Source organism: Paroedura picta, chromosome 6 (genome assembly GCF_049243985.1).
Source record: "Paroedura picta isolate Pp20150507F chromosome 6, Ppicta_v3.0, whole genome shotgun sequence".
NCBI lineage: Eukaryota > Metazoa > Chordata > Lepidosauria > Squamata > Gekkonidae > Paroedura > Paroedura picta.
In genome coordinates, this window is record NC_135374.1 from 63,463,497 (window position 1) to 63,490,585 (window position 27,089).

The window sequence follows — 27,089 nt, forward strand, 5'->3', positions numbered from 1 at the left end:
AGAGAACTGATACAGGACGGTGGCATATTGTGAAATACAGCCCTTACCTAGATAGCCCAGGCTGACACTATCCTGTCATAGAATCATAGAATCATAGAGTTGGAAGGGGCCATACAGGCCATCTAATCCAACCTCCTGCTCAATGCAGGATCAGACTAAAGCATCCTAAGCATCCAAGGAAAGTGTGTATCCAACCTTTGCTTGAGGACTGCCAGTGAGTGGGAGCTCACCACCTCCTTAGGCAGCCTATTCCACTGCTGAACTACTCTGACTGTGAAATTGTTTTTCCTGATATCTAACCTATATCGTTGTACTTGTAGTTTAAACCCATTACTGCGTGTCCTTTCCTCTGCAGCCAATGGGAACAGCATCCTGCCCTCCTCCAAGTGACAACCTGTCAGATCGTGGAAGCTAAGCAGGGCTTGCCCTGGTTACCATTTGGATGGGAGACCTCCAAGGAATACTGGGGCCATGACATGGAAATAGGCAGTAGCAAACCACCTCTGAGCGGCTCTTATGTTGAAAACCCCATAGAGTCACCATAGGTCATCTTTGATGTATGGCACTTTCTACCACAAAACTGAAAATTCACACCAGTTTGTGAATGCCACAATATGTGTGCTAGCAAAAGATGAAATCAAATCAACTAGATATGAATGAAAACTGTGAACAGTATAATTATGAAACTGGCCTTGAGTTTTAGTAGTCTGCACTTCTCGCTGAAGTTCACAGCGCTACATAGAAAGAATGACTGTTGCTTAGGTTATGTGTCAGTATTGCAAAGTAAATGATAACAAACTGCCCTATTGGTCTACATTTGTAGACCTCCTTTACTCCAAGAACCTCAGAACAGCACATATGGAAGTCTTCCACGTGGCTTGTATAGTTTTCTAGTTGCTGCAGCTGCAGACACAGTACAGCTAATGCATGGCGGATTTCCCCATAGTTTCTCAATCCCTCAGCAGCAGTCACTCCACTGCACTGTACCACCAAGGCATTTTAATTTTCTTTAAAGGGCAATTAGACATCATTATAACAAATGTATATAAAATTCTCTGAATGCTCAGCTTTAAAAAAAATGAATACGTGTCTAGCCACTTTCACTGGAAAAGTACATCTTTCTATTATATCTTGGCAACACAAGGACCAAGAGGCTTACTTCTTGTGTTTTTTAAATTGAAAAGCTAGGAATTCAGAGAAACTAATACACAGACTCTTATAGTGATATTTCATTACTGATTTTATAAACAAGAAGACCCCCTCTGAAAGTTCAGAGAAAAGCTGGAAAGCCCTTCCCATTAGGAAGCATGCAAAGGAGCGGTTTCCTACTGCGCACTTGCAGGCAGGAGGCGGCACATGTCTTGCACCTCCATGTGGAAATGCTCTTATAACTTTACACCATAGTGGATCTGATTACTGAATGAATTTGGCTGTTTGAATGAAATTGTTGGAAGCTATAATGTTACCTCTGTTTTGGAAGGTGGCGGTGGTTTTAGGTGGATTTTCAATTGTTTTCTTTAATTGAGACATCCTAGGGTCTTCAATAAAATAAGCTACCAATACTGGGGGACTGGACTGAATGGCCCTCTGTGCTCTCTTCCAGCTCTGTGTGGTTCTGATTCTAATGTGGCATATTAATTTATTCCTTGGTTTAAAACACGATAGTTAATAGAATATAAAATCTCTGCTTGATACTCTTAATGTTGCCAGAGGTTTGCCTTTTGACGTAAAACAGAATGGAATTAAACACTTCAGCCATGGTATTTTGAATTAATAGTTTTTCCTCCCAATGAGCTGTTGGCCATAGCTTTGTTTGATTAGTACTTTTAACAGATAAGGAATTCTTTGGTTCTAAGAAAGTTAGGGGGACCTTTAAAGGCTCATTTCTCTTAATTTACCAGGAAGTTTTATTCAGCCACACAGGATTTCTATAGATGTTTATTTTCTGTCACAACTGTGACTTTAAGAAGCTGCACAATCAGAGGCAGTACACCCAGTATTAGGAGGCAACAATGGATTAGGAGGCATGCCTCCAGGCCTTGTTTGTTGGCTGTCCGGGGAAACTGGGTGACCACTGTGAAAAATAAGTTGCTGGACTAAATTGACCACTGATCCAGAAGGACTGTTTTTAAGATCTCCTAATACTCTTTGTTGTTGTTTTTTTAATTTGTTTTTGGAGCATAACCTAATTTTTTGCAGTCTGTATCTCTATATTATTATGGTCTTTTCACCCTTTCTTCAATCACAAGCATGTTCATAAAATTAATGGGATAGATCTTACCTAGGCACATGCATTCAATTCTAAGCCAAATGTTGATTCTCTAATCTTCTTTGGCTGCCAGTATACCTGACCTGAATAAAACCCAATTTTTCCAACCTTTATTAGGGCATATTCAGCAACTATACTGTTCAGATGGCTGTGAACCATTTAAACTTAAGAACTTGACTGAGCCGCTGAACAAATTTAGAGCCTAGTGGCACCTTTAAAACCAACCAAGTTTTATCCAAGGTATGAGCTTTTGTGTGCATGCACACTTCCTCAGATACAATAACATGGTCAATCAAGTGTTAAGTTGGCAGCCATTAAAACCCTCCCTTTCACTTTCCCCTTCCTCTCAACATTCCTCCTGCCGCGACCCTTTAATACAGTTCCTCATGTTGTGGTGACCCCAACCATAAAATTATGCAAGTGTTCTTTCACAGAAATTAAACCGAAACTGACAAATGGCGTGAAGATCCATTGTTCATGGATATAACTTGGTTTTTTTCCGGGGTTTCTCAGTTCAGTTCTGCACCATGCCAATCTCACTCTTTTGTGCTGCTCCAGACAGACGAATGCTCTATCACGATCTACCCCACAATGCTGTTGTGTGGATGGTGTCCCCCAGCCAAGCGGCTTGCCTTGCCGCAATCCCCGTGAAAGGGTCATTCAACCCCCAAAAGTGTCCCAGCTTCCAGGCTGAGAACCACTGTTCTAAAGGGAAGCAAAAGGGACTGCTGGGATGGCTGCTAGCCTACAGGCTCTGCAGGAAGTGGGGAGTTCAAACTGATCCCCCAAGCCCACCTCAAGCCTATCCTGAGGAGAGACTTTTTGTTGGGTTCTGAGGAAGGATCAGTTTGAATCCCCCCCCCCCCGGACCTGAAGTCCATCCTGCAGAGATACTTCTCTCTGCAGGATCAGCTGTTTAAAGAGCTCTGTGAGCAGGCTGGTTTGAACCAGGTCTTCCAGCAGTCCTCAAGTGAAGAGAGCTCAAGCTGATCCTGAGGACAGTCCTCTCTGTAGGATCAGTTGTTTGGTAAGCATTTAAAAAAATCTCTGTTCCTTTATATGGCTAGGTGTTGGGGGAAAAAATGGCTTTCCCAAATATTTTTTTAAATTCCAGTACCATTGGGAAATAACAATATTTTTTTAGTCCAAAAGACCCAAACCCAAAAAATACTTTTTTGGGGGGGGGGTCGTACATGCCCCATCTTACCCCTATCCCACCACTGTATAAAACAAAAATTGTTCATTTATTTATTACAGTTTTATTATTTATATTTATACTTCAGCTCTTGAATGCATACCTTAACATTGTGAGGGAGTTGTGTGTATAAGTGAAACTAAGACCAATACTGTATAGAGTTTAAACTCTTGTCAAGAGGCTAAACTCCTAACAGTCACTCAAGTCACCAGATTAGATGCATCCAGCCCCTTCAGGTGTCAGTGGCCACATCGTTAGAAGAGAACAGGCAGTTTATACTGCAATGGGAGTGGAGAAACCCTTGAAGGGTAACTACTGGGTGATAGCAGTAGGAGAAAATGGCAGGGGTGTAGGATCTGGTGTAGACAACAGCAGTGTCACTTCAGCTGATTCTGGTTAGTGCTCTACAGAAGGCAATGGCAAATGAGTTTTGATCATCTCATGCCTTGCAAACTCTGTAATGATACAATCCAAAATGAAAATATATGTGTTCCAGGTCAGCTAATACTCAGTCAGCTACTGGGGAAGAGCTGAGGACAAGTAGATCTGTTCTTAATGACACAATTGGATGTTCAGTTCTTGATGCGAATGGATGCCAAAGGAAAGCCAAACCTGGTCAACACATATAGGAACATGAGAAGTATGAGTCAAAGTAAGTTTAAAATTGTAAAATGAGAAATGCAATGTTTATACATTGCAATCCTGGGAATGAGTGAACTAAAGTAGATTGAATTTGGACATTTTTAGTCAGAAAATTACCAAGTGTTTTACTTGGGGAATGACAAACACAGAAGAAATAGAGTGGCTGTAATAGTGAGGTGAGACATAGTACAAGGAGTCAGGGGCTGTGTAGTGCAAAATCTGATTGGAAAATATCGATCAAAATGCATGGAAAGCCCACCAGTATACCATTAAAGTTTGCATCCCAGCTATAGATAATGAAAGAGAACAACGTTTTTGGAAGTTTTTATGCAAGCTTCCAGGAAGTAATTGATCATTCACCTAAACAAGATGTGCTGATAATTAAACTTGATTGGAACGCAAACATGGGAAACAAAGTAGACTCAGATATTGTTAGAAAATTTGGGCTAATGCCATGAAATGAAGCAGGAGAGTGACTCATCAAGCATTTGGAGACAATGTTATTCATTGGGAACATACCTTCAAGGCAACAAAACAACTGTAAATGTGGACAACACCAGATGACCAATACAGAAATCATCAAATTAGATACATAATTGGAAGCAGAATATAGAGAAGCATTATTCTGTCTACTAAGACTAGACCAGGAGCTGACTGTGCTACAGATCACAATTTGTTAATATCAAAAATTAGAATACAGCTAAAGAACAGTCCCTGTCCCATCCCATCCCCCTCCCCCCAAGCATTCATAGGGCCAAAATCTAACATTCCTGGAAAGATTAAAGAACATGTAAAGAATAGATTTGCATTGCTAAGTTTGAGGGAAGGGGAACTGGATGAACTGTGGGTTAAAACCAGATATATTATTAAGGAAGAATGTGCACAGAGTATTCCTGCAGCCAAAAGAAATAAAAAGCCTTAATTAATGACTGATGAAACTTTTAAAAAGCTAAAGATAGACGAGAAGTAAAATATGACAGAAATAGAATCAGAAATCTAAATGTAGTGTTCCATTCTAGGGAGCCCTCATCCAACTTAAGTAGCTCTTACATTGGGGAGAAGAACCATTTACAATTGGATGAAGCCTCCTTAGGTTGAAGGAAAGCTACTTGGAAGGTAGTATGATCTATCCTAATATGTCTTTTATTATCTTTGTCACATTTGTCTGTTAACAAGGTACATGGCGAGAGAGATACACTACCCTTTTTGTAGTTATGTTAGAGAAGTAAATAGTGACTTTTATCTAGGAATCATCACAGCAAGACCCTTGCTGTTTGTAGATTCATGATTGACCTTTTAGCTTATTTGCCGTTGGTGATGTGATCATGTGACCCAATCTTAGATCTATTTTTACCCATATGGCACAATCATCATAATCATGAAATGGTCACATTTTACAGGGTTTTTTTTTTGTGTGTGAGTTTTTTATTGAGAGGCAGCAAACTCTTGCCCTGTGGCATTTGTAGATTCACTATTTGTGGTATATCATAGTGCTACTTACTAAGTGCTACTTACTATGAGGCTGGGAGTTCAATCCCAGCAGCCGGCTCAAGGTTGACTCAGCCTTCCATCCTTCCGAGGTCGGTAAAATGAGTACCCAGCTTGCTGGGGGGTAAACGGTAATGACTGGGGAAGGCACTGGCAAACCACCCCGTATTGAGTCTGCCATGAAAACGCTGGAGGGCGTCACCCCAAGGGTCAGACATGACTCAGTGCTTGCACAGGGGATACCTTTACCTTTACCTTTACTTACTAAGTGGATAACATTGGCAGCACAGTCATTTAGAAACCATTCACCTGAGATGAATAGACTTAAAGGGGCATACAGGTTAGAAACTTAGAGTCTTCAGTGGATTTAGAACAGTGTAACTCTTGTCAGGATTGCCCTGAAAGAAAGTGAAGCCGGGAGAATGCTGAAGGTATGGAGTGTAAGTGAATCAAGTAAAGGAATATAGACAGGATACAGATTACGTTTTGATGCTTTGATTCTAAGCACATAAAATTATTTTGAGTTTTAAATTGTCCCCAAAATCTATACCATAAGCTTGGAATCTAAGTCTTTTTTGATGGAAAAGTACAAAAGCATACATTCTCATACTGTTTTTGCTGAGTTTGCAGTTTTGTGCAACAATTTTGTTATGTATGTAAGTGCTGTCTAATCACAAAATATTTACCTAGCGACGAACTTTCAAGACAAGTGAGAAGCGGAAGTGGTTTGCCATTGCCTTCCTCTGCAGAGTATTCCTTGGTGGTCTCCTCTCCAAATATCAACCTTGCTTAGCCTCCATACCATTCCACATTAATAATTTTGTTAGAGGGTAATAAAATAACATGATTTTTTAAACATCTGTATGTATCTTAAGCCTCTTGTGGCGCAGAGTAGTAAGGCAGCAACATGCAGTCTGAAAGCTCTGCCCATGAGGCTGGGAGTTCAATCCCAGCAGCCGGCTCAAGGTTGACTCAGCCTTCCATCCTTCCGAGGTCGGTAAAATGAGTACCCAGCTTGCTGGGGGGTAAACGGTAATGACTGGGGAAGGCACTGGCAAACCACCCCGTATTGAGTCTACCATGAAAACGCTAGAGGGCGTAACCCCAGGGGTCAGACATGACCCCGGTGCTTGCACAGGGGATACCTTTACCTTTACCTTTACCTTTACCTTTACCTTTATGTATCTCGAGAAAAGCTGAAAATGGATTGAGGCATCCCTTGGGGGTTAATTTTTTTTCTGAAACCTATTCTTCATGACCTATTTCAGTCATGACCATATTTCAATCTTCACCAAATTCTTTAATCCTTTTAAAGGCTTGTTACACTGCCATACCCCCATAATAATTTCAAATAAAATGTTTTGGCTACCAAGAATAACATTTTCTTACTAGTCTGAAAGCCTGTTGCATCCAGGAATGCAACAGGCGCTAGCAGGCCCCTCTAGAGGGGGCCACTGGCGCCCTACCTTCCGTTCCGGCTTGTGGCTGGGCTGACGGCCCTACAGCCAGCCAGCCTGGCAGGTGGCAGTCAATCTGCTCCTCGTGCTGCCGGCTGGGGTGATTACGACGCAGCCAGCTGGCCTGGCGCACAGTAGCTGCGCAGGTAGACCTGCCAGTGGTTGGGCCAACAACACCGCAGCCAGTCAGCCCACCGCAGCCACTGATGGCTGGGTCAATCTGCAGCTGAGGCAGGGCACTGCAGGAGCGCCCTCCTCTGCGGCCAGTGTCAGGAATCAGGCAGAAGTCAGCAAGTAAATTCTGTGATAAAGGAGCTTCCAAGATCCAGGCAGAGAAAGAAAGGCTTTATTGAACATAGCTACTACAACAACCAACATGGGCCAAGACTCATTGAACAACCGTCTTGGTAGAGACAAAGATACAATGAACATTGGGGTGTACTTATAGGGGGGACCAAATATAGGAGGGGGGGATGAGTAATTGAAATGGTGAGAAAGGCACATTTGCAAAAAGTTACAAAGATTCCCAGCCGAGCCAGATGGGCCAGCTTTGATAAAAAACTAACAGTCTGTTGAGACTCCAGCGAGACAAGCAAGGTCACTAAAAGCGGGAGAGATAAGACTGCCCCACTGAGGGCAGTTTTGGTATGCAAAGGCAGACAGGAACCAACACAAGGATTTACAGATTTATGACACCCAGCCAGGAGGAGTCTGTGAGAATGCGGCAGGAGGAGGGGGCATGAACCTGGTTCATGACAGCCAGGCTGCGTCTGGCCACGAGGTTGGCTGAGCGCCTTGCAGCCGGCTTCTGGAGGCGGGCACTCCAGGGACCAGCCTAATCTGAGTGCACCCTGATTAGCCCTTGCAGGCGGAAGCTCAGGCCAGACACCTGGATGTGTCGCAGACAGCGTTCCGCCTAAAGGCGTTTTTCACAAATATTAGAGCCACCAATGGGTTAGGATGTGGGTGCTGAGAACCTCAGTGGGCATTTTGATGAGAGCTCAAAATGAGAGCTCATTTTGCAAGTTAGAAAGCAGTGGCATATATAAAGGATATGATGAGTAGATTTCAAGAGTTAATAAATATGTATAGAGGGGTATGATTTAAAATGACCTGATTACAACTAGAGGTACTGGATGATATTGCTTATAATCTTATAATTTTTTTCATATTCTATTCAAAACACAACGACTGATTATGCATGAGCAAGGAAGGGTGGGCTGGTGACTTCATGACAGTGGGACTAATCCCTGCTCATGCACGACGGCAGCTCTATCTGGGCTTCTTCCCTCCCAGCCCTGTCCCGCTTTAGGGCTTCTGATGGCCTGCGGCAAGGAAACACACATTATTCTGTGTTCCTCTTCTTGGTGCGGTGGCCATCAGACGCCAGGCCAGGCCTCTGCATAAGGAAAGAGCTGGGTCTTCGAGGCCCAGCTCCTCCCCACACCTACAGTGTTCCTGCAGCGACACTAAATGCCCCATTTGGCTTCATGGTGCTGCAGAGCAGAACAGGGTATTTCTACAAACCCCCCCCCATGGCGAGATAGTGGCATGCCGCTATCCCACAATCCTGCAGTAGGACACCTGTCCCCACTCTCGCTGCCAGTGCAAGACATAGCAGGCCTTCCAGCTGCAGAGTTGTGTGTGCGCATGCACAACTCCAGGATGGATGGTGTGCGCCAGGGGATTTCATCCCTCGTGTATACAAGGGGCAGGGGCATGCAGCCCCACTGTGAAGAACCACTGGTGGCCTGCTGTGGCCGCCACCATGCATAAACGGTCAAGGAGAGCTCTGGTGTAGTAATGCTATGTTCCTCAAGATGATACAGTCTGAAAAACAATACCACCAGAGGTTCGTGTACTATTTAGTCTGAGTACTTTTGGCATATATTTGAGAGTGACTAGGAAGTTACCTTTTAATTCAAAAGGCCTGGGTTCAAATGCCCAGTTAAACACAAAGCCAGTTAGGTTCTCTCTCTCTCTCTCTCTCTCTCTCTCTCTCTCTCTCTCTCTCTCTCTCTCTCTCTCTCTCTTTGGAAACGTATTGGCTAGAAGTGTTTTTATAAATTATATCCTATTGGGCATTTTTGTTTTAGTCAGTATACGATGCATATATTATAAATTATTACCCTGTGTAGTTCAGTTGTACATTTTTCTGACCATCCCTGCGAACAAGTAACATATAAAACTTTTATCTTGTACATTTTTACCAGAACATCTAAGTTAAAACATGACTATCTTGGCTTTTGTCAAGAAGACTCAGAAATCTTATGGGTGGATCAATCTTATCCATGGTCAGCTTATAAATAAAAGGGAAACAGCCTTGGGGGACGGACTGTCCGAGTCGGCTGTCCGCTGATTAGGGCTAATCAGGATGCAGCTAGTTGTACTCTGATTGGCCCTGCCCCTACAGCTCTTGCCCTGGCCGGCAAGCACAGCCGGCGCCTTGCAAAAACGCTGGCTGTGCTTGCTGGGCTGTGCGCGTTTACAGGGGGACCAGGATAGCTTCCCCCGGGCTGCCAAGCACGCAGGCCATGGGTGTGCTTGGTGGCCCGGGGGGAAGCTGCGCGGGTTCGGGGGCAGGGGGGCAAAGAGGCTTCCCCTCTGCGGGTGTGTTTGGCAGCCCAGGGAGAAGTCACCCAGGTCCAAGGGGGAGGGGGCCGGGATGGGTCTCCCACGGGACCCGGGAGTCAAGCCTCGCCGCCTCGCAGTGGTGGGGGAGAGAGGGCCTCTCAAAGCCTGTTCTTATGAACGGGCTTTGAAGTTAGTATAATATAATTGCATTACTAGCAAATGTTGCCTATATTATGCTGATAGTTCAGCAATCTATTTTCGATAACTTTTAAAAACTGCTAACATTTTTGTGGGTTTTTCCCTTCAGAAAATTTGAACTAAGATATGATGATTTGACTTATGAAAGCCCTTGGTAACCATGATGGCAACACAGGCCTTAAGTATAGACAACTATCAAGATGGCCAACAGGTAAGTACATCATTGTATTACATAGAGTCTGGTTAAAGTATTTTTATCACCCGGCATTTGAAACTATTTCCAAGTTGTGTTACTGAAGGCTAAAAGGAGTGGAACCCCCCCCCTCTCCGGCGGCAACAGGGCTTTATGGCCCGCAGGGAGGCTCCAAACCTCTCCCCCCCCCCCGGCTACCTCCCAGCAGGAGCGTACCTGCGGGCTGCAAAGCCCTGTCGCTGCCTCTCCTTGTGGGTGACAATGGTGGCCGCAGCCACAAGGCTTCTATCAGGCAAGGAGGGAGGGTGGGATCTGTAGGAGGAGGGCCAATCAGGGTGGACCTGGATGGACAGGGCCCTGGACAGTCTCCTCCCAGGAGGCTGTTTCTCAAATATATAAGGGAACAAAATAGTGTTAAGGATATCATCAGTAGGGGCCGAGTTAGTTTTTAATACTGAAAAACAAACAATACCATTTTTAATGACATTTGTATTGATTGCATTTGGGAAGCTGAGTTTCTACATATTTTGTTTAACTTCTCTGAAATCAGGTTTAATGTTTCAGAGTGAAAGTATTATAATAGTGTAATCGACCTACATCATTTGATTATTTGTATTATATTTGCTTTACATTTTTGTGGTGGGGGAGCAGCTTTTAAAAGATGTATTCCAAGTTAATGCCTCATGTTATTTTTTAATCCTTACTGAAGTTGAATAAAACCGTTGTGTGTGTCTTTCCCCTAAATTATGTTCCAAAACCCTGAACTTGAAGATGAATCTGGCACCCTGATTCAAACTGTATTTCATTGGTAGCACATTCTATTGATTTTAGAGGAACATGTTTCCAAGCAGCATGATTAGACCTGCAGCTTAAATTTAAAATGGAAATTTTAAAAGTAAACTTTCTTTCCAAGATAAATGCTTGAGTTTGTATTTTGGATATTTATATGTGGTATGATAAGAGATAGCAACAGACAATGAAAAAATGATAATGAGAAATGCTCATGAAAAATGTCTTAAGCATAAAAGGTAATGCTTATTTTCCCACCAAAAGATACTAAATGACAGCTGAAAATGCCATTATTTTTTGCATTATAAATACAGCAAATATAGTCCGCTTTCCAAAGTCAAGTCTGATGTGGGTGAAATTTTCCACTTTCTAAAGTGTCTCTGGGTAGGACCTTCGTAGCATTTCCATGCTGCAAGGTCTCCTACCAGCACAGAGGAACAAGATTTTGGGGAGCATTTGGTGCTACTGCACGGAGGGGAACATACTCTGAGGGGAAAACTTAGTAGTTTCAAAGGTATAATGGCTGTTTTTCAGGTGATTATCCCTAAAAATTGTGTGAGGGGACCTATACAAGATTTATTTTGCCTCAAGAATTAAAAGTTCCAGAATTCATAAGGAGAATTCTTTAGCCAAGAGTTGGAAGGATCAAATTTGGCTTGCCCTCTATAATCTATTTTCCTTCTGATTATAGCAGCTAGCCAGCCCTGCTTCGGCTGTTTGTAGTACTAATCATAAATCTGTTTCCCATCTGAAGGTATTCATGTTTTGACCCAGTTGGCTCTTCAAAGCTATACCACAATAAATTTGTTGGATGTGGTTAAATCCTACAATACTATTATTTTAACCAGGGTTTGTGCAGTCAGCTAGTTTAAACAAACCACAGTTTACTGCAAATCTGAATGCAGCCATCGATTGGTAGATATATGTATCTTGAGAAAGTTATAAATGCATATCAGAGATGCATATCAGTATTCATCTAATTGATTGTGAAAACTTTTGATGTTGAACACATCTCGTGTAACCCCCAAGACAGAAATGGGTACGTCCATAGCCCCGCCCCAGGGAGTGTGCCAGAAGATGTGGGGAGGCTGCCAGTAGAGGAGGCTGAGGGGCTGGCCATGAAGCGGGTGGCAGTGGGGCCCCTATGCCATGCAACCCTCACGAAAACCTGTGAAGCAGGCCAGGGCCGCTGCGCAACCCATGCAGCTGCTGCGGGACAAGCCGTGACCCCTGAAGTAGGCAAGGGCCACTGTGCCGCTATGGCGGCCCAGTCCTCCAGCCAGTCTAGTCCTCCACAGAGTGGGGCCGGCTAGGAAGCTCTGCCACCATAGCACCTGCCTTCCCAGGCCGGTCCCACCCTCTGTAGAGTGGGGCAGGCTTGGGAAGCCCTATTGCTGCGGCACCTGGCTTCCTGGATTGGCCCTGCCCTCCATAGAGTGGGGTAGGCCTGAAAAGCCGGGAGACACTGCAGCCACCATCAGAGGGCTGCTGCAGTAGGTAAGGAAGGGGAAATGTGCGCGTGCACATGTGTGTCTCTGAGAGGGTGGGGGGAGGTTACGCAAAACAATCCATGCAATAAAACACAATAAAATCCCTTTAAAACCCCAGTTTCTACAATACATCAACAGATGGCAGAACCATAATCTCCTTAAGACAAACCCTTACGAAGGCAGCATTGGGGGCGGAGGCTGAGATGTTCAGGCACCATGTCACGTGCTCTAGCACTGGCCTAGACCATAAACCTGGCGGAACAGCTGTTTTGCAGGCCCTCCGGAAGGCAGAAAGCTCTCTGAGGGCCCACAGCTTCTCTGGGAGCTCATTCCACCAGGTAGCAGCCAGGACCGAAAAGGCCCTGTCTTTGGTCAAGGCCAGGCAAGTATGTAACAAGTTGGTACCTGCAGAGGGCACAAGTCGGTCCCTCAGGTTTGTGGGTCTCAGAACGTGAATAGCCTTAAAGGTCAACTCTGAGACCTTGAACCTGATCCTGATCTGGCCCACAACTGGTAACCAATGCAGCTGCCTCAGCACAGGCTGGATACGGGCTCCCCAAGATGTTTCTGTGAGGACCCTAGCAGCCGCATTTGAAGAAGAAGAGTTGGTTCTTATATGCCGCTTTTCTCTACCCAAAGGAGGCTCAAAGCGGCTTACAGTCGCCTTCCCATTCCTCTCCCCACAACAGACACCCTGTGAGGTGGGTGAGGCTGAGAGAGCCCTGATATCGCTGCTCGGTCAGAACAGTTTTATCAGTGTCGTGGTGAGCCCAAGGCCGCCCAGCTGGCTGCATGTGGGGGAGCGCAGAATCAAACCCGGCTCGCCAGATTAGAAGTCCACACTCCTAACCACTACACGAAACTGGTATGTTCCACATACCCTGAGATAGTCGGACTCTCACAATAATTTTTTAAAAACATATTTTAAGATCTAGGACTCCTATTAATAATGTAATTTTTAAACTTTGTATTTCGCAGTACACTATTCTTATTAATAGGAATCAAACTTATAGTGACATTTCCACTTTTACTACGCCACCCATCAAAAGATTTTTTTGTTAACTGGCTATTCTTTTTGAATAATTGCCAAGTCATACCAACCTTCTGGCAACTTAACTGGACTTTTACATTGCTCTGTGCTTAGAAAATAGCTAATTTAGTAGTGATTCTATGCAGTTGATAATATAAAGCATCTTTCTCTTCTGGCAGATGCAAACAGTAACTGAGTTAAAAACTGAGCAAGAGCCAAATTGCCTGGAACCTGATGCAGCAGGATTGAGTCCTTCTCCAGTAGAGTCCCAGACGCCGATGGATGCCGACAAACAGGCCATTTACAGGTAGAAGTGTTCAGACATTTAGACATTCGGAAAGTGAATTTTTTCCCTTTACTAGGCGTGCTGCAGCTCTCAAATGGTGAACTGGGCATGGAAAATATCAGGAAGCCAAATGCACAGGTCCAGGGAAGGACGGGATTTGAAAGTAGGAAGTTGTCCTTCCTGAAGGAAACAATTCTAAGCAGGTCTACTCAGAATCCTGCTCTGGTCTGTTCAGTGGGGTTTGTTCTCAGGGAAATGTTCTTAAGATTGCACTGTTAGCGCCCCAAAATGTTGATCTTCATAGATTTATATTAGATTTGTGGGGTTGACTGTTTGCCTCCTGCCCATGTGACAAATTGCCTTGAAGTGGCATGAGAAGAGCTGCTACTTCCTTCAGGTGATGTTTCCCTGGGTATGATTGTAGGAATGATCAGAGAGGCTTTGTTCAATTACCATTTTGAATGCTAATTTGTCCCCAGTCCCAAAAGTGCACAAGCATGTTTAATTGCTTTGGACTGAGATTCATGTCTCTGGTTAAGTCTTTATATGTCAGACTGTTTAAAAATTGTTCTGACATGTTTTTAATATCATAGATGGTAAAAAATGTGGGGGTTTGTTTGTTTGTTTAGGTCGGTTTATACTATTGTGTTAGATTATAGATTTTAATTAGTGAACAGAGTCCTAAGGGTACTATAGGATATGCAATCTAATTTCTTTCAAACTATTAAATTAAATTAAATAATACATATTGCTGAACTAAGCCTGTAAAAATAGTGCTAGCTTTACTTTAGCAGAATTTGACTCACAGTGAGAAGAAAACTAGAGGTTACATGGTATATTTGGTTTGAATCCCTAGTGTATTACTTGCAAATATAACTTAATGTATCTCTGCAATTTTTCAAATGTTCTTCATTTTTCAGCTTCCTCGGTTGCACACAGAAGTTTTCATGAACTTACAGATTGTTAATTTTCTGCTTTTATTCCCAGGCATCCACTCTTTCCTTTATTAGCGCTGTTATTTGAAAAATGTGAACAATCTACACAGGGCTCGGAAGGCACAACCTCTGCCAGTTTTGATGTAGATATTGAAAACTTTGTCAGAAAGCAGGAGAAGGAAGGAAAACCCTTTTTTTGTGAAGATCCAGAAACAGACAATTTAGTAAGTAAAAGAGTGTTTTAGATGTGCAAGTGATAAACATTTTCCTGCTTGTTTTTGAGCTTGTTTCTTCATAGAGGTTTCTATTTCTCTGCATGGGGAAAAAGTACAGCTGAAATTGAAAAGCTCAGTAAGGTCAGTTGTGAAATTTTAACTAAAAAGAGTTGTTGAGATTTACATGTTATCTTCTAGCAGTTTATATTGACACTGTTGTAAAAAGTGTTAGTTGCAGGTTTGGAGAAGGGATTACTCTAGGCTTGAAATAGGAATGTTCTCAGACAAGGCTGTCTAATTAAAATAAAAGAAAGTCTTTTAGTTCCTAGGTGCCCTACAATACACAGGCAGGTTTTTATTTTAAAATATCCAAGAGGCTGTTGTAGGTTTCTAAGAATTGACAGGATGTTGGAGGTGCTTCTGGCAACTCCAAAGCAGTTGTCTTTCCTTCCATTGAGGCTTATGGCAGAGTCTCTTCAGACCTCTTCATAATGAATGAGAGAGACTGATTATTTTCCTGAGTGACAGAACTACGAACAGAGTTCTGCAAAATATCAGTTGTAGCCATCTGTATCAATTAACAGTACTTGGATATTGACAAGAATGATTCCATTCCATAACTCACTGATTTCTTCTAAGAAAATAATCTGTTTCAGATTCTTTCTCCATATGCTTTCTCCATATGATCGCCAGATCTGTTCATTTAAAAAAACCCAAAAACTATATGTTGGATCTCATGGAAAATCCAGTTGAAGCAAAAAATGAATGAATGAATGAATGAATGAATGAATGAATGAATGAATGAATGAATGCAGTACAATTCAATTCTCCCTCCTTACTGCAATCCCCATCACTGTGATATATGTTGTTTACAAAAATCTATTGACTCTTCAGAGTGGTTTTCTGGGATACCCTGGGAGCTGTTAGGGAAGGGGAAGCCATTCCCCCTTCTAGCTTCCTGAGTTTTGTATATGAAATGAATGACTTTATTCATCACACATTTTATTCACTTTCCCAAATTAGAAGGTTACCTGTGTAGGGAAAAAACTGTGTATATGCATCCTTGTTGAAAATATTAGTAATAATAGCTCAACTATTATTATTATTATTTATATTTATATTTATATTTATATTTATATTTATATTTATATTTATATTTATATTTATATTTATATTTATATTTATATTTATATTTATATTTATATTTATATTTATATTTATATTTATATTTATATTTATATTTATATTTATATTTATATTTATATTTATATTTATATTTATATTTATATTTATATTTATACCCCGCCTCCCCCCGAAGGCTCTACTTGTAACTGCTGTGTTATAATTACCATGTGTATAAATTTGTTTTCCTTGCTTCAGTGTTCTTTCTGTTTTTCAATTTTCTAGATGGTAAAGGCAATTCAGGTTCTCCGAATTCATCTGCTTGAGCTAGAAAAGGTTAATGAGCTCTGTAAGGATTTCTGTAGTCGCTACATTGCCTGTTTGAAAACTAAAATGAACAGTGAGACTCTTCTAAGTGGAGAATCTGGGAGCCCCTATTCACCTGTACAGCCCCAGGTACCTTTCAAGCTACCTGAAGTATATTTTCTTACTAACTCGCCGCATTTCAAAGAATGGGTAACTAAGGTCCATTCTGTACATCTGCCAATGTTGCTGGATGTCCATGGCAGCCCGAATCACTACAATTTGTAGTGGAATTTTGACATTTCACACAGTGCAAATTGTAGTGAAATATTCATGCACCCGTAGCGCTTTTTTGGTAATGCACATGTTTCTGGTCTTGCAGGAATTGCAAACAAGGCACTCTAAATTTGTGGCGCTTCTGCCTGCCTCAGCCTGTCAATCAAACTGAAGAGCCAATCAAACGGATCGCCCTCGTGGCTCCGAAATGCCCCTTTCCCTTTAAATTTTATTTTTTAAAAATCTGAAAACACACGTGGCAACAAATATGTGTTAATTCATTGCTTCTTTGCTTCACATGGAACTGTATTTTGTTGTAATCCCCCCCCCCCAAAATGGCTTTTTTACACAAGGCTAAAGCAGGGGGGAGGTACTCATTGGAGATGGAAAAAACTCTGCTGAGGGAGCTTTCACAGTTCCTCCATCCACACTAATTAATACAGCCTGCTGGCAGACATGTGTGTAATCGTTGACACGCGTCTCCAAGAAAAAAATAAATAACATACAATGCATGTTAGTGCAGGCAGGGCAACATTCGGGCACACGGTGAGCAAGGGACTCTGTGACGATATGATGCTCACTTTGAAAGTTTAAAACCTTCTGTCGAACAAAAAGTGTGCTCGCTTGTTCGTTGCTTTATACGGTTTGGGTGGGGGGGGAGCATTCCCGTCTCCCGGAAGCTTTGGGGCGGGAGTGGAGGAGGGACCTTCTTCCTAATGCTGTTCTGAGAACGCACATGTCTTTTGCTGACGTGTTGCAGGTTGTTCTCAGAAGTCAAGCGCTTTTTAAAGGGGGAATCCACTTTTTATGATTCCCCCGAAGCGCTATAAAAAAGTGAATGTTGCTGGAGTGCTGCGGTTTGTGTACAATGTCATGCATAATGTCAAAAATGTAGTGTTTACGCAGTGTTACAGTTCAGCTACATTTAAGTTGTGCGGAATGGACCTAAATTTTAGAATAACAAATCAAATATAAAGCGCTGTATTAAGTCTTCAGTTAAATTTGCTTGAGAGTACAACTGCAACTATAAATAGATTTACTGTGACTTGCAATCTGGAGGAAGATGTTAAGGTTTTGTGGTTTTATTAAGATATGTTGGATTTCCCTTGTATGGTTTCTTCATGGACAACTACATGGAAATGTAATACTGAAAGAATGACTATAATCTGTCAACTCTTTGTCTGCAGTCCAGCAACTTTAAACATGATAAAGATAGCTTGGATTTGCTGGAGCAGCTGTCTTCATGGAAAGAGTCACCAGAAAATGTGAGCAGTAGAGAAAAACTGACACAATTATCATTACACTTCTTTGGCAGTGTATCCTTAGCCTAATTTGGGGGGTTGGCTTTCTTCATCTCATTGTAGATAATGGCCCCATGCAAGTGAGGGGTAATCTATATACAGAAAAAGTATTCTGTGATTGCCTCATGCCATATACAAAAAAGCTTCTATAAATAAAATTTCATACATTCACTAGCCTAGATTACCTGTACCTGTACAAAGGTGCCCAGATTGCTGTAAACCATGAACTTGGGGATTGAGCTATCTTGTCCTGGCCTCCTTACTGGGGACGGGAAATGTATGAACACATACATAACACATATAAGCCTCTTTATATTATATTAGACCATTGGCCAATTATTCCAGTGTTGTCTGTTCCAGTTAGGAATAACTCTGCAAGCCTTCAGGCCCTACTGTTTGGGGTCTCTTAATGGGTGATGTCTCCATTTAAAACCGCTATCATTCTTGAAGAATGCATCCTTACCGGCATTCTCTTTTCTTTCATTTAATACTCTGGAAGTAGACAGTAAAATGTATGGATGTACTCTTTTTATGAAACGTGCTGTTAAATGACTGCAAGTAGAAAAAAGTCCTGTTTTTTTTTGGGGGGGGGGGGCTGAAAGCATGAGTCATACATTTTCAATAATTTGATTTTCTCCTGGGACATAAGTAATTATCCCATTAGTGTTACTCTAATTTCAAAAGACAGTATTTCAAATATAGTTACATTTGTCCAATATGTTCTGATTGTGACCCTTATAAGCCAGTGAGGCAATTTATGCTCATTAATTCAGTAGTGGAGTTTAAGATTACCATGAATATTGTTAAAATACTGGCATATTTTTGGATTTATTTCTTCCAAGTTCCTGTTGGAATGTCATCTCCTTGTCAGTTATGCTAATCCAAAATTTCTGTTCTGTCATCCAGACATTGGGTTGTGGGCAAGTAATAATTTTTAAAAGTATTTTAAATATAACATTTTCAAAAAGTGAAAAATATTAATTGCTTGAAAGTATTCCTTTTCGTTTGAAAAGGATTGATTCTAACCATGTTTAAAATCATGAAGATTTACAGATTATCTTTAGAAAGATTCAGGTGGGTAGCCATGTTGGACTGAAGCAACAGGAGAAAAAATTGAGCCCAGTGGCACCTTTATGACCAACAAAATATAAATTTGTTGGTCTTAAAGGTGTCACAGAACTTTTTAAAAAGTTATGAATTTACCTAGAATGATATGGTTTTATATTATAAAGATATTTGTGTTTTCCTTGTATCCCATTTCTTAAGAAAAATCTGAAGGCACAAATAATTTAGTGTAGAATAACAATGCTTAAATCTTTTGTACTGTTGAGTCAAGTTGACCAATCTGCAAATAACAAGCCAAGTGATTATAACAAGATGGGAAGGAGGCCAGTATTAAGTGATTCAAGTTCTGTTGCTCTTAATAGTACCAACCGTAATTCACAAGTTTGTTCCACACTACCACAGAATGGTTCACTTTGGGGAAGACAGCTGTCATATAAGAATATTATACCATGTTTCTAGGTTATTTATTTTATTATTCAACAAAGTATTCCTCTCATTGACCTTCCTTCTTATGTGAGTTTCATGACTCCCTTCAATCACATTGGTTGTTAAACATCATCATCTTTGTCATGGGGCTTACTTTCTTTCATGTTTCTTATTTGAAATAGTTGCAACTGTCATGACAGGACATCTTCTTTATGATCATTTAATTTTTGTTGTTGTTTCTAGCCAATTCAAAGTGCCATCACAGGTACACTCAGTCCCCAAGGAATTATGGTGCCTGCATCAGCATTGCAGCAGGGAAATGTAACTATGGCAACTGTTGCAGGTAGGATGCACTAAACAAACTCGAGACATTAAATTTCATTGCAGATAGTTTTCAAGTCTGTTATGAAATTAGCAAAGACTTTTGCTGATTATTTTAGATTCATAATGCTGTGCAAACAAATGTTTAGGATAATGTTTAGGATAATATCTATACATGTCAGTGGATGCTGAGTATATAGTATTAGTTTGAAAAATAGAATGATTCATCTCTTGCTGAAAGTGAAATATATCAGCTCTGATTCATGAAGTTGGAATACTGGCAGGAGGGAAGAGTGGAAACCAGTTTGCATTTGCAGTGTATAGAGCAATTTCAGTTTTATGTTTTTTAAGCAAAGATAGCCATCTTCTAAAATAATTTTTCAAAAACGTCTAAGCAACATTAAAGTGGATATACATTAACCTCTGCGATTTAAGAGGGAGTAATATTCTTGTCCAGATTTCTATTTTGATAAATGATATCCTAATGAAATTAGAAGTTTGTTCAAAACACTTTCGCTGCTTTGAATTGATGCAGAAGGTGAATTAGCTTATCATCATCTTGTCCGTTTAATACACAAAAATGCCTATTATCAATCTCTCATTGGTTGCTCTACAACTGTTTAATTGCTGTAATGTATTTTTAAGGTGGTACGGTATATCAGCCCGTGACTGTGGTCACACCTCAAGGTCAAGTAGTGACGCAAGCCTTGTCACCTGGAACAATCAGGATCCAGAATTCACAGGTCTGTTCTATACTGAGTGCTTAGCAGTGTTCCACATTTTCAAGGCTCTGCCTCCATACACTACCCTTCTCATCATAAAATTGGCCATTTGGGTTGTGTCTGTGTTTTTCACCAACATCCTGTCATGCTAATATGACCAAGAAACAGAACCCAAGGCAAGCCTAAGTGAATGGACTGGGATGGTTCTCTGTCTTCCACTGGGTTCTGTGAATCAAAGTAAATGAGCTACAAGCTGAGAAAGGCCAGAATCTGCTTCTCATCACAGACTCTCGTACCACAATGTGCAGAGTCAAGCTTTGCCTGAAAACAAGTACTGTCCCTGACTGCCTCCATGCTTTCTTGCAAAAAGGTGAAGGGCTACCAGCCATTCTTATAGGGGAAATTCCATGTCTGAGCAATGTTGCAATGGGGGGGGGGGGGGGGACAAAAATAGTCCCCAGTCCTGCTATTTCACCTTTAGGGGAGTCTATGTTAATATTCAGATGCCACATGTTCTGAGGGATTGGAAGTGTGGATAGTTGCCTGTAGAAAATACTCCTTGCATATTTAAAAACTGGCACACTAAGAAGAAGCAAGGGTATTTATTAATCATGCTATTTTTCTATGGACAGAAATGTTTGATGTTGGCGAATGTTCTAATATCCAGTTCCCTCCCAGCGATCTAAGATTGTGCAATCCTAGAAACTTTGTGCCATGTTATTATCCGTATGTTTAGATCAACTGTTTAATTTCTTCTCCTCTTAATAGCCATACTGTTTCTAAGCTTATGCTTACTCTTGCATCTGTGGAGAATTTTTCCACAACCTTACTTTTGTGAGATTTAAGCCTCTGCAATTGCATAACATGGTGTTTTGTCAATTCTGTGCAGCTCCAGTTGCAGTTAAACCAGGATTTAAGCATCTTGCATCAAGATGATGGGTCATCAAAAAATAAAAGAGGGGTTCTTCCAAAGCATGCTACGAATGTGATGAGATCGTGGCTTTTTCAGCACATAGGGGTAAGGCTTGGTTAGAGTGATTGGTGATTTATTGTTCTGAGAGTTTCTGCTGATATATTATTATTGCTACTTAAGGAGAGAAAAGATTTAGCCCATATCTGCAGCTTTTAAAATATGATAATGGTTCCTATAGATATACCCAAAATTCATACCCAAAATTCATTTAATTATCACAGTTGAAGCAGGCCCCCATTTTGTAAATGTCATAATCTTGTGATCTTCTTAAATGCTGGAAGTATTTTTGTTTTATTTCATTATGCCTAGAGTTATTTATCATGTGCTCTCTCAGTCAGTAGCCTTTTGAAGACTATTTTTAAATTACCATCAATCTATTTCATTGGGGTATGAAAGATATTCCCCATGGTGCCTTGTTACCATATTATATATGGTCACATTTTTCTTATTAGGAAACAAAGCCACAGGACCTGAAAAACCATATAAATATTAAGTCCAGTGACAGTTTTAAGACCAACAAAGATTTATTTGAGGCGTGAGCTTTCGTGTGCACGCACACTTCCTCAGACAAATGAAAGCTCATGCCTTGAAAAAAATCTTTGTTGGTCTTAAAGGTGCCATAGGACTCAAATTTTGTTGTGTTACTTCAGACCAACACGTCTATTCACTTGAATCCATATAAATATTGTTAGTTTTTTTCTGTCATCATCTTTATGCTACACTAGAAGCAAAATCTGGTATTGCCTGAAAGGCAAGGGATGCTAGCCCATAGACCCTTGTGAGTTTAGTTTAATTCTGCTTAATTGTATAAAGGCTCATATTAGGGATGCCAGTCTCCAGGTGGGACTTGGGGCTCCCCTGGAACTGTAGCTCATCTCCAGATGAGAGAAATAAGACTCCCAGGAGAAAATGGCTGCTTTGGAGTGGGGGAGTGGTCTCCAAAGGCCTATACTCCATCGAAAGGGATTTAGACAAACTGGAGCGTGTCCAGAGGAGGGCAACAAAGATGGTGAGGGGTTTGGAGACCAAGACGTTGGGGGAGCTTGGTCTGTTTAGCCTGGAGAGGAGACGATTGACAGAGGATCTGATAACCATCTTCCAAGTATTTAAAAGGCTACCATATAGAGGATGGAACAGAATTGTTCTCTCTTGCCCCAGAGGGAGGGACCAGAACCAATGGGATGAAATAAATTCAAAAGATATTCCATCTAAACATCTGGAAGAAGTTCCTGACAAAGCAGTTTCTGAGTGGAACAGGCTTCCTTGGGAGGTGTTGGGTTCTCCATCTGACAGAGAGGCTGATTCTGTGAAGGTTCAAGGGGGTGGCAGGTTACAGTGGATGGGGTCCCTTCCTGTTCCCAATCCTAACCATTCCCAACTCCACCACCAAAATCCCAGGTATTGCCCAACCCAGACCTGGCAACCTTACCAGTAATGGGTAGCAGCCAAATTCATGACGAGTTGGTGATATTCCCCAGCTGCTGGAGACATGATCCATGAGCTCAGCCAGGATTGGCAGAAACCAGGAGGGATCTTGAGATCTCCTAGAATCACAACTGATCTCCAAGTGAGAGAGAGCAGTTCCCTTGGAGAAGATGGCTGGTTTGGAGGGGAACTCCATAGAACTGCACTTCATTGAGGTACCTCCCTGCCCCCGTTCCTGCCCACTCCAAGCTCCACCACCAAAGTCTTCAGGTAATGCCCAACCCAGCCCTGGCAACCCTGTTTCCTAAAGCAGTTCTCTGCAACAGGGCTGCTGGTGCTGGCCCTCCATCCGCAGTACTGCCTGACTGTTGGTGGCTTGCTGCAGAGCAGGGCTGGGCCTCTTTCACATGTTTTTTGGTGCATGTGAGGGGACATCAGCAGGGTGAGCATGGCCACTTGGGCTTACCCTCATCCCACTGTACCAGCTTACCATTGGTGTTTTGCTTTGAAGTAAGGCTGGCCCTCTCCCCTTGCTCTCCAGCACATGCAAGGCCCAGGAGAGCAAACATGGCCATTGTGACTGACCTTCCTCCCACTGTCCTGGCTTACTGTTGGTGTTTTGCTGTGAAGTGGGGCCATGGAATGGGGCCATCCTGCTAAGTGTCCAGAAGTGGCAGGGAATAGGAGGGCAGGGGGGACTGCCATCTTCCTATCGGGTGCATATTCCACACTGAGGGCCAGTTGGGGCAAATTTTATCCGGTGCATGGTTGTAGACATAAACCAGGTATTACAGGGGGGCCATTTTTGTGAATATAGAATTCAATCACACTATATGTTTTATTCATGTTTAAGTTTTACTCAACTCTAAGGAAAACTCTAAGGAAGAGTTTTACTAATCTCTTAAGTTTTTAAGAGTCCTGCAACTGCCCTGAGCCGCAAAGGAGAGCGGTATATAAATCCAAATAAATAAATCTTCCAAAGTAGCATGTTTGTAGCATACATGAGGGAAGGTGTGAGTAACTAGGGAGGTTCCATACTGCCAGTGGAGCTCTAATTTGCAGTTCTTCGGATCTAACCCAAATGCCCTTTCTGGAATGACTGAATGTCATTTTTCAGTTTACATTGATTAACTGATTGCTAGTACATTTTTCAAAGCTGGATTTCTCTGAATACCTTGGGTTATCCTGGGCTTTCAGAAATCCTGCATTACCACTGTTTGGCTCCCACCTCATGGATTTATTTTGGTTTGCATTGGAAGGCTATTCTTAGCTATTAGACATATGATGTAGTATCATTAAAAGGGGAAGTGTTCCTGTAACAAGTACTCTAGGCAAAAAATTCATATAGCCTCTTGAAGCGTGTTAACTGTGGAATTTAAAAAGTATTATCAAGGTTTTTCCATCTCTCTCATATGACCCATCCTTTCTCACACGTAAAACAGTGCACCGTGAATCCCGAGTTATCACGTTACATGCTTCTGGCAGCTGTAAGAAGAATCCCCCCCTCAATTGTACATGGTTAATAATGGTGACATTTTTGTTATGAAGGTATTATCAGATTCTTAAGGTCAGCATCTTTTAGCAGTCATTTTTTTAATGGGTCAGCTGGTTTTTAGATGTTGGTTAGTTTAAAGAAAAACAGATAGAAGCTTTCCAGAGGGCATTCTTCAGCACTGGCATTAAAAAGATGAACACTTGGGAGATTATTGGGCTGTATCCTATTAATCTGCTTGAATAATGGTGCCTTGTTACTCCTGGTCAGAAGTTGAATGATAAACTTTATACTAAATTGTTGCTGTTTGAATGTATGCTTTTATGGATATAATAAAAACCCAAAGGCCATGAGTTTCCCCCACCCAAAAAAAAAATCCTTTCCCCTTTGTCTATAGCATCCATATCCAACAGAAGATGAGAAAAAGCAAATAGCAGCACAGACAAATCTGACATTACTTCAGGTTAACAACTGGTAAGATAAATGCATATTTGGATATTATGCAATGTTTCATCTATATAACAGCCATTTATATAAAAGTCAGGAGATTAGTTTACTGACTTCTACTGTGGTCTTTTGTCCAAGTGGAAAAGTGAATGTGATTGGTGTAGGGTCTGTTACACTCATTTGCTATTGCAAGTCTTCTTGTTATGTATCAGGCCTTGCTAAGGGTAATTTTACTTATATTTTTGTTTGCTTGTTTTCTTCTATTTTTATCCCCCTCATTTTCCATTTATATTTATTTATTTACTGAAATATTTATACCATAACTTTCCTGAACACTGAGAAATTACAAGGCAACTTACACTTTCAAATGTAACAAAATGCAATAAAGCCCCAGATAGTTCTCCTCCCCATTAAAAAATGTGCCAGATGGCAAAATTGACAATTTACGTCAAAGATAAACAAATACTGGACTTTAAGACAAAATTGAATCTCTGGATACAGTATATTAGAAAAAAGTACAATTGTGGATTTATGACTATTGGTTATGATTTATGATTCATGAGAATGGATAGAAATTTTGAGTAGCATGCTTAGTGATATTTTTTGTATATTCTTCAACAAATACAGTTGGAAGTTAGTATTTGTAAATGTAATATAATCTATTAATATGGTACTTTTTGAGATGGTTAAATGTCTTTTTATGAAATGGATTATAAATAAAATTTGAAACTATCAAAAAAGATGTGCCACCTCATTTTATCCTTAGAACAACCCTCTGAGGTAAGTTAGGTTAAGAGAGAATGCCTTGTCCAAAGTCAGTGGACTTCATGTCACAGGAGGGATCTGAGCCTGTCGTCTTAGTCATAGTTTGACACACTAACCACTACACTGCATTGGCTTTCAATAAACAGAACTGTGTCGACATAAATTGGTAGTGTTCTTCAAGGGGGCAATAGGTGTCAACCAGCTTAGCCAAACTAATTATAGTACCATGAACTATGGCTATTGTGAATGGTTTGTGCTTTTCTTGATTTGAATTTTGCATCATTATTGTCTCACTCTGTACTTCCTGATTTCATGCCCCTGATGTTTACAAACTTTTCCCCTTTATGACTTTGTGTTTGTGTACGTATTTACAAAGTCAACTGTAGTCAATGAAAGCTGATTCTGGAATCAAAACTTCTTATTCCATAAGGTGCCACAGAACTTGTATTCATGAAAAAAGAAAAAAGAAACACAGAAATTTGAAATACTTGGGGCCAAAGGAAATGACCTAAATGCATAAAGCACTGATAGTTTGCTTTAGCATGTGGAGGTGGGTTGGACATGTGCCACTGTGTGGCCACAGAAATAGGAAAAAGGATCCAGAGAAGAAAACAGAAAATAAATTGTAAACTTTTAATAGGAAACCTTCATTACTCCAGGAGCATCTTCTAAAACTGAAAATTCTAGTCCCTTTCCTTGATTAAAAATGGTAATGAAATTTACTGCAGTAACATTTTTTCATGTGTATAGTGTTGATATTGTCTAATTTTGTTTGGTGTATTCATTTTGACCATATTTAGGTTTATCAATGCTAGAAGACGAATTCTGCAGCCAATGTTGGATTCCAGTTGTTCTGAAACTCCAAAAACAAAGAAGAAAACAGCTCAAAACAGACCAGTTCAAAGGTTCTGGCCAGATTCCATTGCATCAGGAGTAGCTCAGCATCAATCAAATGAACTTACAATGTCAGATGGTAAGCAGATTTTTGAGTACGTGTCTTAAATTAAAAGAAGATCTTTATTTAGTGTTTGTTGATTGAGGCAACTTCTTAAACGAGTTAAATGGGCATGAATGAAGACATCGAATGCAGTATCTCTGTACAAACTGCCTTGAAACAAGTGGTGTAATGCAGCAACTGTTTCTTCTATATTTCCCTTACCTTTTCCTCCAAAAGTACCATCTGGGATATTTCCCCCCTGTCTTCATCGCACTTCCCATCACATATACAACTGACTTCAGTTGCAGGGAAGATAATGGAGAAGTTGAAGTGAGCAATCTGCAAGCATTGGAAGGACAATTTGTATATCTGGGGGAATCAGGATGGATTTATCTCCAACAGGTCCTGCCAGATGAATCTGGTTTCCTTCTTTGACTGAGTGACGGGCTTACTAGATTGTGTTGTTTACCTGGATTTTAGTTAGGCATTTGACAAGGTTCCCCATGACGTTCTGATGGGTAAACTGGAGGAGTGCAGAGTGGATTTTTGGATAGTTAGGTGGATAGGGAATGGGCTAGAAAACCACACCCAAAGAGTAGTTGTCAGTGGTGTTTCATCAGATTGGAGGGAAGTGAGCAATGAAGTGCCACACGGCTTGGTACTGGGTGCAGTACTTTTCAACCTTTTTATCAGTGATCTGGATAAGGGGGTGGAGGGACTACTCATTAAATTCATGGAGAACACCAAATTGGG

General features: G+C 41.2%; 1 protein-coding gene across 5 annotated transcripts in view; it reads left to right on the top strand.

Annotated features, from left to right (window-relative positions):
- Positions 1–27,089, top strand: part of PKNOX1 (PBX/knotted 1 homeobox 1) — a 47,774-nt gene that overhangs the window by 13,557 nt on the left and 7,128 nt on the right. For 2 of the 5 annotated variants that reach the window (XM_077342801.1, XM_077342804.1), the window contains exons 2-11: positions 9,933–10,034; positions 13,505–13,632; positions 14,599–14,770; positions 16,169–16,339; positions 17,650–17,727; positions 19,498–19,597; positions 20,221–20,318; positions 21,187–21,315; positions 24,585–24,661; positions 26,200–26,372. In XM_077342801.1, the coding sequence (XP_077198916.1) occupies positions 9,984–10,034; positions 13,505–13,632; positions 14,599–14,770; positions 16,169–16,339; positions 17,650–17,727; positions 19,498–19,597; positions 20,221–20,318; positions 21,187–21,315; positions 24,585–24,661; positions 26,200–26,372 (1,177 nt within the window). In that variant the 5' untranslated portion in view covers positions 9,933–9,983. Of the gene's footprint in view, positions 1–3,950; positions 4,117–4,954; positions 5,223–9,932; positions 10,035–13,504; positions 13,633–14,598; positions 14,771–16,168; positions 16,340–17,649; positions 17,728–19,497; positions 19,598–20,220; positions 20,319–21,186; positions 21,316–24,584; positions 24,662–26,199; positions 26,373–27,089 lie in introns of those variants that run through there. The other 3 variants (XM_077342803.1, XM_077342802.1, XM_077342806.1) reach the window with 3 other exon arrangements.